General features: G+C 34.3%; 1 protein-coding gene and 1 long non-coding RNA gene across 4 annotated transcripts; both read right to left on the reverse strand.

The window, feature by feature from the left end:
- Window positions 1-7,113: 7,113 nt before the first annotated feature.
- On the reverse strand, window positions 7,114-8,046 carry LOC145051514 (uncharacterized). The gene is made up of 3 exons (XR_013683668.1): window positions 7,799-8,046; window positions 7,483-7,607; window positions 7,114-7,389 (listed from the first exon to the last, which is right to left on the reverse strand). It is a non-coding gene; the product is annotated as an uncharacterized LOC145051514 (long non-coding RNA).
- Window positions 8,047-10,321: 2,275 nt separating this feature from the next.
- On the reverse strand, window positions 10,322-13,976 carry LOC145053831 (uncharacterized). Of its 3 annotated transcripts, none has more exons than XM_079001939.1 (9): window positions 13,692-13,976; window positions 13,009-13,064; window positions 12,613-12,647; window positions 12,367-12,523; window positions 11,831-12,243; window positions 11,268-11,732; window positions 10,976-11,188; window positions 10,747-10,893; window positions 10,322-10,668 (listed from the first exon to the last, which is right to left on the reverse strand). In XM_079001939.1, exons 2-9 carry the CDS (start codon window positions 13,034-13,036, stop codon window positions 10,540-10,542), a joined length of 1,587 nt encoding a protein of 528 aa, XP_078858065.1. In that variant the 5' UTR covers window positions 13,037-13,064; window positions 13,692-13,976; the 3' UTR covers window positions 10,322-10,539. The 3 variants fall into 3 exon arrangements, with proteins under 3 accessions (XP_078858065.1, XP_078858066.1, XP_078858067.1); XM_079001940.1 differs by having other exon boundaries at window positions 13,009-13,078; window positions 13,692-13,815; XM_079001941.1 differs by having other exon boundaries at window positions 13,009-13,074; window positions 13,692-13,809.
- Window positions 13,977-15,880: the final 1,904 nt, after the last annotated feature.

The raw sequence follows: 15,880 nt of genomic DNA on the forward strand, positions 1-15,880 counted from the left end.
GTGAAATTAAGGGAGGTAAACCCTAATCGAAGTGGTTCATGTGATGGCGCTAGTGAGAATCGGATTGAACATACCGATCTAGCCGGTTGAACAACCTCTCCCGCTACCATCACCATTTCCCCTTCATGCCGATTGGATTCTGTGATGTTCTTGTAAGTGTAAGTGATCGATACATTTTTGGGTTGCTTACCTACCCCTCGCTTTCAACACACACCATTAGCCGAATAACCCAAGAGGCATAATGAAAGCGACAAATAGAGACCTTCCTCTTTTACACCGTCGATTCGAGGTTTGATTTTCATCTCTTTAACACACTTCCGATTATTTGTCGCTACTGAAACTATTTAAGTCTTAGGTTAAATCAGAGAGAATGATCGAGAGAGGGGATGTGGTGGAATTGAAATGAGAGAAGGTTCGAGATCTATCTGAATTAAAGATGGGGCTATTTTTGAGGCAGGGAGTAAATTTGCCAAATCTTGAAAAACCTGTGGCAAAAGTCTAATGAAGTTAAACATTAGTGTTTCTCATTCCTAAAGTTGAGAAATCTTTAAAATCTAGATCAAACTTGACAAAGTGTACAAACTATTGTGGCCAATTTCTAAAGAAGGGAAAAAGTATTGTTCATAAAGCTTTTATGCTTGTTGGTTAAAGTTTTTCCCTTCCCCATTATGGCCGTTTTTCCGCTTATAGACAAGTCAGCAACGCTAACATGACGTGGCATCCAACTCAACAAAGGTTCGTCCAATCAGCTAAGGGTGACCTTTGAAGGTAAAAAGTGGCTAACCATGTTTAAATGACAAAAAAGAGCCAATCTCATATTGTATGGTATCCAATTTTTTGCGAAGAAAGATTTAAAATCAATGTTGGAATTCCCATTGTTATTTCACTACATTTTGTTTCCCACCAACTGTGAAACCAAAGGTTAACCAACCAAATAGTAACACATTTGTCATGGATTGGCATAGATATTTAACATCAAAATAGCCACGAATATTTTTAGCAAAGGATTGTGATGGGTACTTTTGGCAACTAATGACTTTAGCGACAGGTTAACAACAGATGTATAGTTTCGGGGTTTAGCAACGAATAGTGGTGAAAGGCTTTGCAATGAACTGTCATCGAACACCATTACATGTAATGTATTCTTTCACTCGATACAAACTATTGGGCCTATATGAATAAGCATACATGTGATACAAACTATTAGGTCTGTGTGAATAAGCAAACATATGTTTTGCTAGTAATCATTCATTCCCAAAATCTACACGTGTAATAAAACTCATCGTCTTTTCATAGTGGTTAATTTTTTTTAAAAATAAATAAATTATATATTTATATTACAATAATATAAAATTTTACCCATAAATCTATAAGGTCCTCAAAAATCTATAGTGATCACACCAAGTACTCTATCATATAAATTTCTCGTGTCATTTTTCAACTCCTCTAGAAAATAGTAATACTTCACTTTCTCACTTTTTTAGATAAATTTATTTTATACCAGAGTTTCAAATATGTATAAACATTACATCACTCTATAAGAAATTTGAAAGAAATTAATAGCTATGAATTGTAATATTTTTTTCTATATTTTTTCAATATATATTTTAGGGATTATGCCCATAATAGATATACTTTGGAGGTGTTTTCCAAACAGTAGACATAAAAAAAAAATCACATATAGACATGGATTCCGACATTCTTTAGAGCTACATCTGAGGGCTTCTCGAAATAAACTTTTGTTCCAAGAAATACATGTGGCAAAAAATAAAATAAAAATGTTAGAAGTATATTTTTGCGGAGCTCCTTCCGAGGAATCCATATGTCAATTTTATGCACATTCCCCTCCTTAATTTACCATATTGTCATTCCACAAAATGTATCCTAATTCTACGGAGCCCGTTGAGGCACCTCCACGAAATGCATGTCTATTTGTGGAAACAAGTTTTTTGTGTTTATATTTTGAAAAATACCCCAAAAAATATCTAATTGGGTCATAATCCCTAGATTTTAATTATACTTTATAAAAACTAGTAAGAAAGGAAAGAAGCATATGATTAGATGGTACCTAATTGTGATGGTCACCGCACAAAAAACATCATACGGTATGATGTTCACCATGCTATCCATACCGCCATGTCAACCCACTGCATAGTACAGTGAGTGAGTCTTGTGCACCTTCCAGTCTAATAAAAATCATCTTTATTTAGACTAGTGTGTGTGGTGTCACATTTGTCACGATCCACGTAGGCATCACAGTAACACCCCATTTATTAGATGATTATATATATAATTTTTGAAAGTGTGGTAGCACTAAAATCCATAATATTCAGTGAGTGGTTGGTTCTGGGAGCCAAATGTTATAAATGGGATTAGCGTGGGTTAAAAGTGTAAGTTTCGGGATTAAATTGAAAAGGATTGCGGAGGTCAGGGTGCGTTTGGTAATTTATGGACTTAAATTGAAAAGACTTGAAGACTGAAGGGTTTATTGGTAATTTAGGGATCTATTATGAAAAAAATTTATGGGATCAGGGTTTAAAATGTAAGTTTTGGATTCAGTTTGTAAAGATTTCGGAAGGAAGGGTTAAAAGTGTAAAATATGAACTTATTTTGAAAGAAAAGAATAAAGGAGGGATCGATTATGTTAATATGGGGAAATGTTTTAAGGCACCGGGTATATAAGGTTATCCCCTCCGTAACCCTAACCCTAGCGTTCTTGGATTGAGTCGTCACCCTTTTCACCTCCATTCCTCCAGCCGCCATCACCGACTTTTCCCCCTTGTTTCTCCGACCACGAGCAACCGTAGGTGCCTTCCCGTCGCTGCCGAAGACAGAGACCATTGTGGGATGCTGCTTCTTAGTCGATAGTGATTGGAAGTGGATCGTTGCCCCCATCTCCTGCCATGACAGCGTCGCGCCGCCACCTCTGTGGAGGTCATCGACCATCAAACGTCGCCACAACCTCACTGCCGTCGATGGTTGCTTCGTTTCCAGCAAGAACGAGTCGGCACTGTGCCATCCCGCTGAAGACATGAGCCACCGCCAACCATGGTTGCCAGCAAGCTTCTAAACGCCCGATATCGCCGTTGGTGTCGTTGCCCATGTTAGTTAACGACGAGCTGTTTCCGCTGTTGTGTTTGTCGACGAAGCCAGAAGCCATGTTGTTGTGTTGTTGTTTCTGTTGGCACCTCCTCAACAGCCTATGTCGCTGGACGTTTTGGGTAGCCAAGAAAAGACACCGGGAGTTGCTGTCAGCCGCCGCATGCTGCCGGGGAGGGACGATTGTATGCGGGTTTTGCTTTGTGATTAGGTGTGTGTGTGTGTGTGTACTGTTGCTTATTGTGTTAAGTGTGTGTGTATGTTGAGTAATCGGAAGTTGCGGGAAAGGCCACGTGCCACCGCCGGCCACCACTAGGGTGGATGTGTGTGTGTGTATGTGTGTGTGTTTTAATAGTTAGTGTGTGTGTGTATGTGTGATATTTTGAATTTGGGCATTGTAATTGTAATTAGCAAAAGAATTAATGAGAAGAATTGTAACCACCACCATGAGGTGGTGGCCGCCACCATGAGCCGCCATTGACCACCACTACCCGAGGTGGTAGTGGGTGGTGCCCCACTAGCAAACCCTAATTGACCAAGCAAAACCCTAATGGGCTTAAGGATTGGTTTTGGGCCTATTGGGCCATGTTTGAGTGAAAAACCCTAATTGCAAGTATTTGGGCCTTGGACTTATTGGACCCACTTTTGGGCCATTGAGATTGGATTGTGTATTAAGCCCAATTTCTCCATATCAATTATCTAGTAGAGTAAAGGACTTAATGGATTAAGTCCTTAATGGGCTAAGTGAGAAAACCCTAATATTCACTTGGGCTTTGTGTTGGGCCATCCAAGAAGAATCAAATGGACTAGAGTAATTAGTTGGGCTTTAGGGTAAGGCCCATATGAAGGATTGGGCCCAATTTGGAAAATTGGGCCATAGTTTGGGCCTAGATGGTTGTATGATATTAGGCTCTTAGAATGATACATGTTGGACTGGATTGAATAATTGGGCCTTAAGGGAAGTCCATGTAGAGGTTTAGTCCCAATTTGGAAAATTGGGCCATAGTTGGGCCTTGGTCCATTTTTAGACTTTTGGGCCTTTGGTTTGGGCCTTCGGCTGGAGTCAAGCTAAGATAGGGGTAAAGTAGTCTTTTACTCAAGTATGGACTTATGGTTATGAGTTGGAACCCAATTATTAATTGGGTATTATTTTGGTGTTGACAGTTCGGGAATTTGTCATCCAGCAGCTGGGGTTGAGTCTGCGGGATTTCAGCAGTGTGGGATTGTGTCTACGGGACTTCAGCAATCTGAGGTGAGTTTTCCTTCCAGTAGGAACAGGTCTACGGCCACAATGTCGGCCCGTTTAGTCAGCAGTAGTTCTGGACTTTGGTCTGATGCAGTTGTTCAGTGTGCTTGATGTCTTTGTGATTCAAGCATGTTTTTGTGTTATGGGTTCCGGGCTTCGGTCCGATGCAATATGCAGTATATGTGTTTATGCTGGTAGTTATGATTATGCTATGCTATGTTCAGTCAGTTTCCGGACTTCGGTCCGATTCAGTTTCCAGACTTCGGTCCGATGCAGAGAGCATGGCCCTGGTTAGTTTCCGGACTTTGGTCCGATGCAATTTTTGGACTTCGGTCTGATGCAGAGGGCAAGGCCCTGGTCAGTTTTCGGACTTCGGTCCGATGCAGTTTTCGGATTTCGATCTGATGCAGTGGGCAAGACCCAGTATGTGCTTTATATGTTATTGTATGGTATGTGGTAGTTTATTTATTTATATTTACTTTTATGATTTAAAAAGCTTTTGATACATTTGACTTTTTATTTAAATATATTCATTGATGTTTTTTTAACGTTTTGTTCGTTTACATTATATAACGATTCTTTTATGTTAGTGTTTGTTCTTTTATTCAACTTTATTCAGTTTTATGTGTTTTTCGTTCATATCATTCGTTCATATGTCAATGTTTTTTAATTTATTGCCTAAATAATTATATTTTTTCGTATGACTATTTCTAAAAAAAACTAGGTAAACATATATAAAGAACTATAGAAATCTTATCTCTTATGTTGATGTTTTGAAAGAACTATAGAAATCTTATTACTTCATGGTAATTTCTAACCACCAAAGTACTCTGATTAGTACTACTTCGCTAACTTCACTTTGCTCATCCTTATTTCTAATGTTGCTCATATAAAGAACTATAGAATTCTTATCTCTAATGTTGATGTTTTGAAACACTATAGAGTTTGAAAAAATGATAAGAGCAAAAATGTGACCACATTTGACTGGAAGGTGAGTTTTTTACTTTTCACTATTACATCTTCTGGTTTTGATTCTACTGGTATGTGAAATTTGTGGATGTTTTTAACACCATCTTTTCATTTAATCAACTCTTTTTTTACTTCTATTTATGTATTATTTTAGCATCAAACTTTAATTTATGTCTTTGCATTTTCTTTTTTCATTTTTCATTTTTTTAGTGTATAATGTGTGTAATTAGCTAAAACAGAAAAAAGTAGGGAAAACTGCTCTAAAATCGTATGTATTTTACCTTAATACCTAAATAAACCATTATATATATATTTTATGTCCATTTTAACCATTATTATTTCTCACCTTTATTGTTTTAATAAATCTAACCGGTCATCCTTAAAGAACCGGTAACAAAAATGTTTTGCATCTAATTCTCCTGCTTCATATATTACGATCTCCTTCCTCTTCTTCTTTTACGTTCGTTTTCAACCTTAAATAACTGAGCTCTCCTATGATCAGCACTCGAACATCGCTTAACATTCTTAAGACCGTTGTCCGCTTCTGGTGCTTGTGGTGAGGTTCTATTCCTTATGACATTTATTGTTTGTTTAAAGAAATCGAACCTTAATCTCTCTAAAACACTTGTACTCGCTACTTCCATGGCCATTTCGAGCAGCAAAATTGCATGTGTTTGGACATCAACGATCAGTCATCTCCTATCATGTTGTCAAAACCTAAAACCCGTTGTAAAGAATCAATTAAATCATGATCTTCTTTGGCGATATGCTTTTTCTCAGGATAGTTAGACAAGAAAGATGAAGAATTTTGAGCACCTGGCCGAGTCCTACAGTAATAGTTAGACTTTCCTTATAAAACTTTGTTATCAAGGAAATCATTGCACCATTCGTGCCTGCGTCAATCAAGCACCGTCTGTTCTTCTCACTCTCTCTCGCGAGTAAACGCAAGGTGTCCAGCGAGATTGCATGAAGCTCCGGTGACTTCAGGTTGTGGAGAAGTTTCATAACATGAGATTTGTTAAGAATAAGGCAATAGGTTAATGTAAAATCTCTAATTATGTATTATATCAAGTTAGGTGTATGCATCCATTACAAGTTAGAATATAATTTTGTTATTTTGAAGCAATGATCAAGACATGCACATTCTAACTGTTATAAAATGGTTTTGTGAGTAATTGGATTGTTTCGGGTTCCTTTGTTATGGTTGGACAGTTTTACCCTTGTGTTATAGTTGGACAATTTTAACGTTTTTGTTATGGAATGGAATCAAGATTGGAATGGAATGAAGAATATAATGTAATTTAATAGATTGTGACATCAAGATTAGAACAGGAATGGAATGTAATGAAGATTGGAATGGAATCAAAAAATGAGCAGTAACATCAACTGCACAGGGAGATTGACTCCGGACAGGAACAGGTTGATTCCGGAACAGGGACAGAAAAGAGAACATAACCAATCACCAATTTGTTAACTTTTAAGAGCATGAACACCTCCCCTGAAAAATAACTTCAAATTTTCGAGTCAAACAAAAGAGAAACCGGAACATTATTATGTTGCATTTTTTTTGGATGTTGACAATTTTGCCCTTGATGAACATTTGGGTTTTTAGCGCACCAAACAACCACCATTAACAGAAAAATGATTATAATTACATGTTTTCAAGAGTACATTTTTCTATTTTTTATGATGTTGACGGTTTTGCCCTTGGTGAGGAATTGGGTTTTTAACACACCAAATGACCACCATTAACAGAAAATTGAGTATATTTATATGTTTTTGTCCAAACCAAACAAAACTTAACAAAAACAAACATAAATTGAACCAAATAAAAGAAACAAAATCGAATGAAACAAACACATTACAGGTTGCATTTTTGTCTCAAAACAAGACAGTTTTGCCCGATACATGATAGTTAAGCTTTTTGAACTGATGTCTTCATGCTGACCAAATACACCAATATCACGACATATTGCTTCAGTTGTATTCTTGTTATCTCCTGTTATCACAATCGCTTGAATCCCAGCTGCTCTGCAATCTTCAATGGCTTGTCTAACTTCCTTACGTGGAGGATCCTTCACAGATAAATCAATACCGCCATTTACTTTAAGACATTGTACTTTGTAAATCTAAGTATAGAAATGAAGACTAAGCATATAGCTATTTACCCTGAGTCCAGCTTAGCCAACAAAGATCAAGTTAATTTCGATTGAAGAGTAATTTGTTGGATCAAGTAAAAGGTTATGCGCAGGATGATCTTCATCACCATTATATGTAGTGAACTATGGAGGATCTTCTTTGTATGCAAAACCCAAAACACGTAATGCAGAAAAGGAAAGATCGTTAAGGCTATCTAAGATAGTTTTTTTGACTTGTTGTCAAGTTCCACAACAGAACCGTCAAGTAATTGGAGGTAGGAACTCCTTTTCAACGGGAACTTATTCCTTCGACAAACAGATTAAACAACAAATCTTGATTAATTACCTTGTTTTCGTGAAGCTTCCCCTGATCGACGAAGATTTATGCTCGAGCCTGCTCCCTTTCTTCCTTTTAGTATGTCTGATGGCAGCTTACAAATGACGAAGGGTCTTCCTTAGGGTTTACAGGATAAATTAGAGAGGTTAGACAGTTTTAATATTAATAATGGTTAAAATGGACGTAAAATAAATATAATGGTTTATTTAGGCATTGAGGTAAAATATGGCTTTCCCAAAAAAGTATCTTGTTGTTGGTAAGGTTTGATTTGTTCTTTGAAGGTTTAAAAAGAGAAAAAAAAAAAAAAAAAAGAATGAAGAAGGATATGAACGACTTGCTTCTTAAATGAAGAAAATGAGGCAAAATAAAAGGAGTAAAAAAGTACTCGGAAGGTCTTTATAACATGGTTTTCTAAAGTTTTTTTCCTTAAAATATTTTTAAAAATATTTTCAAACTACATTGCTATAATTGGGTTTACTTTTAAAACAGCCCCCAAAAACACCGAAACACACATCTACAAGTTTAAGTGCAATGGGTTAGGTTGAGGCAATATGACAGATAAAAAAACGAAACAAAAATGACCAAAATATGTCCAACACTTATGTGTATTGCCAAAATAAATGAAAAAGAACGAATTGTTTCTCCTATGCTCACCTTTAAAGTAGGTGTAGTCAAAACAACTCTAAAAATTGATTTTTTTTATCAACTTCACATTTTAGGTCCCTATATATAGGTTATATGTACTAAGATGACACACTTCAAATTTATTTTACATTTCAACCTGACTAACATGTACCTTAATAACAATCTACTTTAAAAGTATGATGTTGTTTTTGATATAAATTTCATTCTTTTTTCTCTCAAAACTCTGTTGTATGTATTTTCTGTGTTTATTTATGTTTGTCCTATTAAAACATGGCACTTTGAAAATTTTTGAAATATCAATGTATTTTCATAGGTTTGTTGGTGTGTCACTGTTAGATATTGGGCGTGTTTGGTACGGAGTTTTTGGAAGCGTTTGGGAGCTTCTAGCTTTTAGTTTTTGATAAAACGCTCTAGTTTAAACAAAAAGTTTTGTTTGACACTACGAGCGTTTAGTTTTTAGTTTTAACAAAATGCTTCGATTCTAAAAGCTACTTCATGTAGCGTTTAACAAAACGCTCCTGAGCTTTTAAATTAATTTCCATAATTACCCTTAAAACTATATTTATATATTTATTTATTTTTAATCAATTGTCCTTTTATGTAATTTTATATATTTCAAAAGTTTCCAGCTACTTTTATCAAACATTCATATAACAAATAAAAGCTACAGCTTCCCGCTACCAGCTACCTGCTACACGCTACCAGCTAACCACTACCCACTTCCAGCTAAAAGCTACTTTTGCCAAACACGCTTACCTCTATAAAAATTTAGTGGCGCAAAGTTAATTTGATATTTGATTCTTAACTTAGATCATATAAGTAAACTGTGCCTATATTGATATTTGATTGCAACACTTTTTGCCTTTTTCATGAATTTAGAGGTGGTTATGTGGCATGATGAATGGATGCTTAGTGGGCATGTTTCGAATATTTGTTTGATTAGGATATATTTACTTTGGTTTTTGTTGGAATTTTAATTAAGTTTCTTTTTTTTAAGAAAATCTAATTGTTTGTTTTTATTTGTGTGTTCTTAGACTCCAATAACAGGTTTTAATCATCTTTGTAACTTATCATCTCCTTTTGTCATATTAACTTGGTAAAAACAAACTAAGGTGGAAAAAATTTTGTGTGACCATAGATATGGGTATAGTTATCTTATAAAAATTAAAAACAAATGTTTTCAATCATTTATAATATTTTATGTGAGAGGGTAAGATAAAATATAGCTTCTTTTATTATTTATAGCTTATTATAAATCTATAATCCTATTCTAACAAGTCTTGTATACTGTTTTAATAATGTAATTATAACATAAAATGTAAATTTTAAAACATAATTATTGTATATAAAATCATCTTTTACATGTTAAATAACGTTAAACAAAAACAAATACGAAATATCTTTTAATAAAGGATTTTACATGGTTTTGGCTTTCTTTTTTTTAAATATATATGATGCAAATACAGATTTTATGATACTAAATTCTAACCACAAACCTCATTCAAAAAAATGTTATTTCCAGCTTTTAAATTAACAGAAACTTTCAATAGACAGAATTACAATACTTCTAACAAAAAATGAAGTACAATGTTATAATCTATAGAGTGACTAATAAACAAGAATGTTGCTGAGAGGATATCCAAATATGCAGGTTTAAAACGGATTAAAAACTGAAAATAAAACATTGAGCGGCTGGAGACAATTATTATTCTTTTTTAAAACATCTCAAAAACTCCCCACTGGAAATACCCTATTAAGAACATTACTAGACATCTAGAATCTAGAATACACATGAATTTCTAACATAAGACAACATCGACATAAAACTATATAGTTCAATGAACACGTGAAAACTAACGATATTCAACAAAGCACAAAAAAAAAAAGTAAAGCAAGTCCAATCATATGTGCCATTCAACTACCATCCCAAATCAACCAAAAGAAGATGAAAACCCTGATTTTTACATCTCAAAAACACATCAAAAAAACAGCAGACAAAAACAACCAAAAGACAAGTGATCTCAATCCCTACAAAAGACATTCAATGTAAAAATCAATAAAAACCATAATACCTAAAACCCTACAAGCTACACCAATTCCAATTTCTACGATCCAGATTTATTATCACCAATGCTGGATTTTGGTGTGTTAGAATTAATAGACAGATTCCGTGTAAGATTTATAAGAGAAGATGTCGGATCCTTCAACCCATTGCTTTCTCCTGATTTTAAATTCTAAAAAACAAAAACAAAATACAACATTATATAATAAACAAAAGCACATTGCTATTTCTTCAGTATTAAATTAATTACCTCTGTTTGAAAAGCAGCTTTACTAATCCGTTTTGCTTTAAGCATCTTCTCCCTGTTCTCATAAAAGCTCAAATCATCTAACAGAGACGTTTTCGCCGAATAGCTTTTGAAAATTTCAAGCATCTCCAAACCTTGTTTTAAACCAACCTAAACAAAATATATAAAATTCAATACAATATTCATTAATAAAAAAACAAGTAGAATGTGAAAAGATTTTTAAAAAAATTACCTCTTGAGTGTCTCTAGTGTATGTAACAGGTCTATTGTCATTGTTTTCAAGAATTATGTGTCTCAAAAGCGTGTTAGGAACATCCTTCACAACATGCCATTTAACTGGAAAAAAACCATTCCATTTATCAAGCTGCCAAAAATCCATATTCTTTTCATAATCAACTGATCCAATCATTTCAGCAACACCGACAAATTGCCCACTACCATTAACCTGAAAAATAAAATTTTAAATTAAACAATAATTCAAAAATAAAATAAAAAATAAAAAGTAGACTATCAATATCACTTACAGAAAAGAAAAGAAAAACATTAGTTTTTCCTTCAGCATCACGATAAGCAGCATCTAACTTCTTGTTTCCATTTGGTGTACTTGACCAAACATCATATTTAATGCTTTTGTGAACATCATCTTCACTGTATGATTTGATGACATAGAATTTTGCATGATCATACTTTGTCTGAAACTCTTCAAGATTGTATTTATCGCGTCTCAATGAGAACCCAACTTTTTCTTCCTCAATATGTGAATTTACGCTTTGTGCCCTTGGGCCACGTGTAAGTTCTTCAGATTCTCCATTGTTGTATGACTTTTCACGTGGTTTGTATCTTTCGTTTTCATTCCAAAGTCTACCCCCAGAAGAATAGTTCATTGAGTAGTTTGAAAATAGAGCTTGATTTGGGTAAGAAAATGATGAGAAGTTTCCAGATTGTTGGTACCCTTTTTGAAGACCCCCAGATTGATATGCAGAATTCAACTGAAACAAAATCATATAAAAAACAAAAACATTTCATTTGCCTTTCTTTCTATTAGACTATTACACAACTTTTTTTAGGTCAAATAATCAACAAATACCTTGTTGAGAGATCTGAAATGCTGTGACTGAAGGATCGACTTAGGAACAGAAGGTGTGGAATGTTGGCTTGACTTCATGTCCAAAGGGTAATTCAGAGATTTTCCAGTGTAAAAATTCATGGTTCTTTTGGAGTTCAAATCATTTGCTTTCATCCCATTTGATCCAGTAACAGATTTTGCACCAAAAGATGAGTAACATGGCATGGCTTCTGATGAAGAAAAGTAGGGTTGTTGTTGTTGTTGATGTTGTTGATGTTGTTGTTGTTGTTGTGCATCAACACCCATATAAGCTCCAGTAGCATAAGGATTATAGCTTGGCATATAGTAAAGAAGTGAACCATTATCAGAGTAAACAGCCCCATTGGAATTCATTTGACCAGATCCATCTAGTTGACTATATGTTCCATTGTGTCCTAGTATAAATAAACAATCAAACCAAATAAATAATTTTCTGAAAATTAAACCATACAATATAAAGATATATAATTATATATGTATATATAACTCATGTGAAGTGTAACCATGAAACTTCTTACCTGGATACTGGTAATCATAACAGCTTGTAGATGAATAGTGAGCACCTTGATCTGAAACTGCTTTGTTTCCATTGCCAACACCACCTTTTGCAGAAGAATCATGAACTCCTGATGATGAAGAGGACACACCTGAAACTATGACATCTTTTCTTGAACCCTAAAACAAGAATTTTAATAATATTTCAGAGAAATACAGTAATATTAACAAAAGAAAACAAAGGAGTGAAGTTTAAAAAACTGTATTACCAGATTTTGATCGTCTCTTTTGGCTAATGAGTCAGCTGTTTAAGAGAGTTAAGCAAAATCATAGAATCAATGGACAAAAACAAGTTAAACCACGACTTAAGAGGCATGACATTATGATACATTCTCAACTATTTATGGAATAATTATCTGTGATTCCTACTAAAATTCAATGTGCCAATTCTAGGTTTTTGATTGATTTCAAAATGCTGAACAAACCTAAATCTAGAGTCTTATGAATAATGATCATGATATGAACAAAGTTATTCCCCATAATAATCAATTTTGACGATCAAAACCACAAATATATATAAAAAGCAAAAAATAAAACAGATTACAAGTCCTAAACTGCGACATGCATACAATATGGTACTGATAAAGGGAATATAGAAAGGATACATTGCACAATTTTCTTGTCGCCCGGCATATTAATCTTTGAAAATTATTATTATCACCTGAAAATCACTAACTTTGGAAGTGTTAAACGAATAAATTTCAGAATCGTATGAAAATTTGAAATATAAAGTGACGTTCTTTATGCTAAAAGATGCGTCAGTTTCAGAGAAAAAAAATATGCGATTCTATATAGATAGAAAGAACAAGATTCTTGAAACACGAAGCAAATTGAAAGTAAAATTCAAAATCGGTGGCCAATTTCTACAATTGTTAACAAAGAAGAACATACACGGCATGTACTCGTAAGAATAATATCAACATCAATAACAAAATTGGTAATAATTACCAAAAACAAATATTACAAAATATCATCTTTTTCTCTGAATCGGCACAGTTCAAATAAATTAACTTGCAGAGAAGTATATGCAAAAATAATCCCTTTCGAAAAACATTGTACTTGAATCAACACAAAAATGCATTAGACTTCAGTTGGACGATAATTATCGTTTGAAGAAAGTGGCAAAAACAAAAATCGATCGTCCATGGAAAAAAACTTTACTAAAACCAGATTATCGAAAAGAAAATTAAGTTTCTAAAAAATAACACTTCTCTTTTCAAGGAAAACACAATAGCATGGAGAAAAGAAGTCAAAAACTTGAACGGAAAATGACGTAGAGAATGATCACCGGCAGAAGGCGGCAGAAAAACCGCCGGTGGTTGGACGGGAAACCGTGGTGAAAAGATGGAGGCGGTGGAGGGGAGAATTGCGTGTGTTTTGCGTTGGAAGGGTAGAAGAGTGTGGGCGGGTTTGAAGAGGGGATTGCTAAACCCCTAAATTTAGATCCAACGGCCAATACTTTTTTGTGAAATTTAAGAGGGAGGTTATCTGGACGGTTGGATGTGAGTGGGTGTTTCGGTTACCTGAAAGGTGCATAGGATGTGAGAAAAGCTTTTTGAATTCTCGGATGACTTGCAAACTTACGAGAACATCCCCTCGTCTTGTTGATGTTTTCATTTGTCACCCACTCACTAGGATATTTAACCCTCGTAAAATCGTATAGGATAATGACTTAAAAGGGTAATATATTTTTCGATTTTTACATATTTAGTCACTGGGTTTTTTTTCGTCCATATTTACTCCTTCAACTTGTTAAACTGTACACATCCAGTCCTTATAACCGGTTACTCCAGGTTAAGCGAGAAAAATGACTTAATAGAGTAATATATTTCTCATTTTGTACACATTTAGTCCTTAATATTTTTGTACACATTTAGTCCTTAATATTTTTTTTGTTTCAAAATAAGTCATTTTTGTTTTTGTACGCATTCAGTGCTTATGAATAATTTCTTTAGGTTTTTCTCACGACATCTTACGTGGGACAATCATTGATGAATTGTGTACGGTTGTTAATGTTTATGTGTAACGTCTCATTTTTACAACCAAAAATTTTCATTTTTAAATAAAGCAAAATCCCTAATTATAAATCCATTATTAAGAAAAAAAACGTTTTTTCCAAAATACATTTATCGAAAATCAGAGTAATATAAGAAACACAAAATCCTCAATACTGTTGATGAGTGTGTATAATCATGCATTCGCCTTTCCACGATCGACGATAGAACCTGAAAACATAAACAACTGGGTAAGCACAAAGTTTAATGAATTTTCCCCAAAATAGTCGATACAACAAACGCATTATCATGCATAACGAGCCCACGCTCATCATATTGGAATACCATGTCCCAATCAGTTATCTGAATGGAATGCCAACATGCAACAGGTCCAATCAGTCATCAGACTGGAATACCCACAGTTTGTCAGCATGCCGCCTTAACCCAGCCACTCTTCTCAAGCCTTCGTGCCTACACCTTACAGTCGGCCCACACCAGATATCTTGGCCTACAACATATAGCAGGACCACCTCATCCTATCCCACCACCATATGGCTATCCCATGTAAGATGTCATGAGAAAAACCTAAATAAATCATTCATAAGTACTAAATGAGTACAAAAACAAAAATGACTTATTGTGTAACAAAAAAAATATTAAGGACTAAATGTGTGCAAAAATATTAAGGACTAAATGTGCACAAAGTGAGAAATATATTACCCTATTAAGTCATTTTTACCGGCTAACATGAAGTAACCGGTCATAAGGGCTACATGTGTACAGTTTAACAAGTTAAAGGGGGTAAATATGGACGAAAATAAAAGTCAGTGACTAAATGTGTACAAAAAAAATACATTACCCTTTTAAGTCATTATCCCAATCACATATCAATCATATTTGGTCATTGTATTTGTCAACAAATTAGTGGTTTAAGTCCCTAAACTTTTAGTTTTGTATAAATGGTCCTTATGAACATATTTTGTCGTGGGTTGGAGCGTTGCTTTTAACTTTTATTAAATTGCATTCATTAGGTCAAACACATGCCCCTCACATAAGGGTCATTATGTTTTTTTACCTCTCATATATATCCTGCTATTTTAATTGATCTTCACCCTTCCTTTCTTCTTCCTTATACAAACGTTGAAAGGGAAATTTTTTAACCATCATTCTACGAACGTGTAACATCATGTTTGTGGGACTAAAAGTTTTGGGTTTTTTGGTAAAAGCTAAAAAAAAGTGAAATAAATAAACTGAAGTGAAATAAATGAAATGAATATTTTTGAACAATAACAATAATAACTTTGTCAATAAATCAAATAAAAACTATGATAGAGTTTGGGCGTCGGATGAAAACTCTTAAAGTTTAGAGACCAAAAGTGACAGGTTGGGAAAACTTGTGTTTGACCCAAGAATTTGACCAAATAAACATTTAGGACCGATTTTGTATAGGTTAAGATAGGGGATTTTGGAAGGGGGGCCAAAA

The sequence above is a fragment of the Lactuca serriola genome, chromosome 5 (assembly GCF_051521515.1).
Source record: "Lactuca serriola cultivar US96UC23 chromosome 5, Lser_US96UC23_V15, whole genome shotgun sequence".
Classification (NCBI taxonomy): domain Eukaryota; kingdom Viridiplantae; phylum Streptophyta; class Magnoliopsida; order Asterales; family Asteraceae; genus Lactuca; species Lactuca serriola.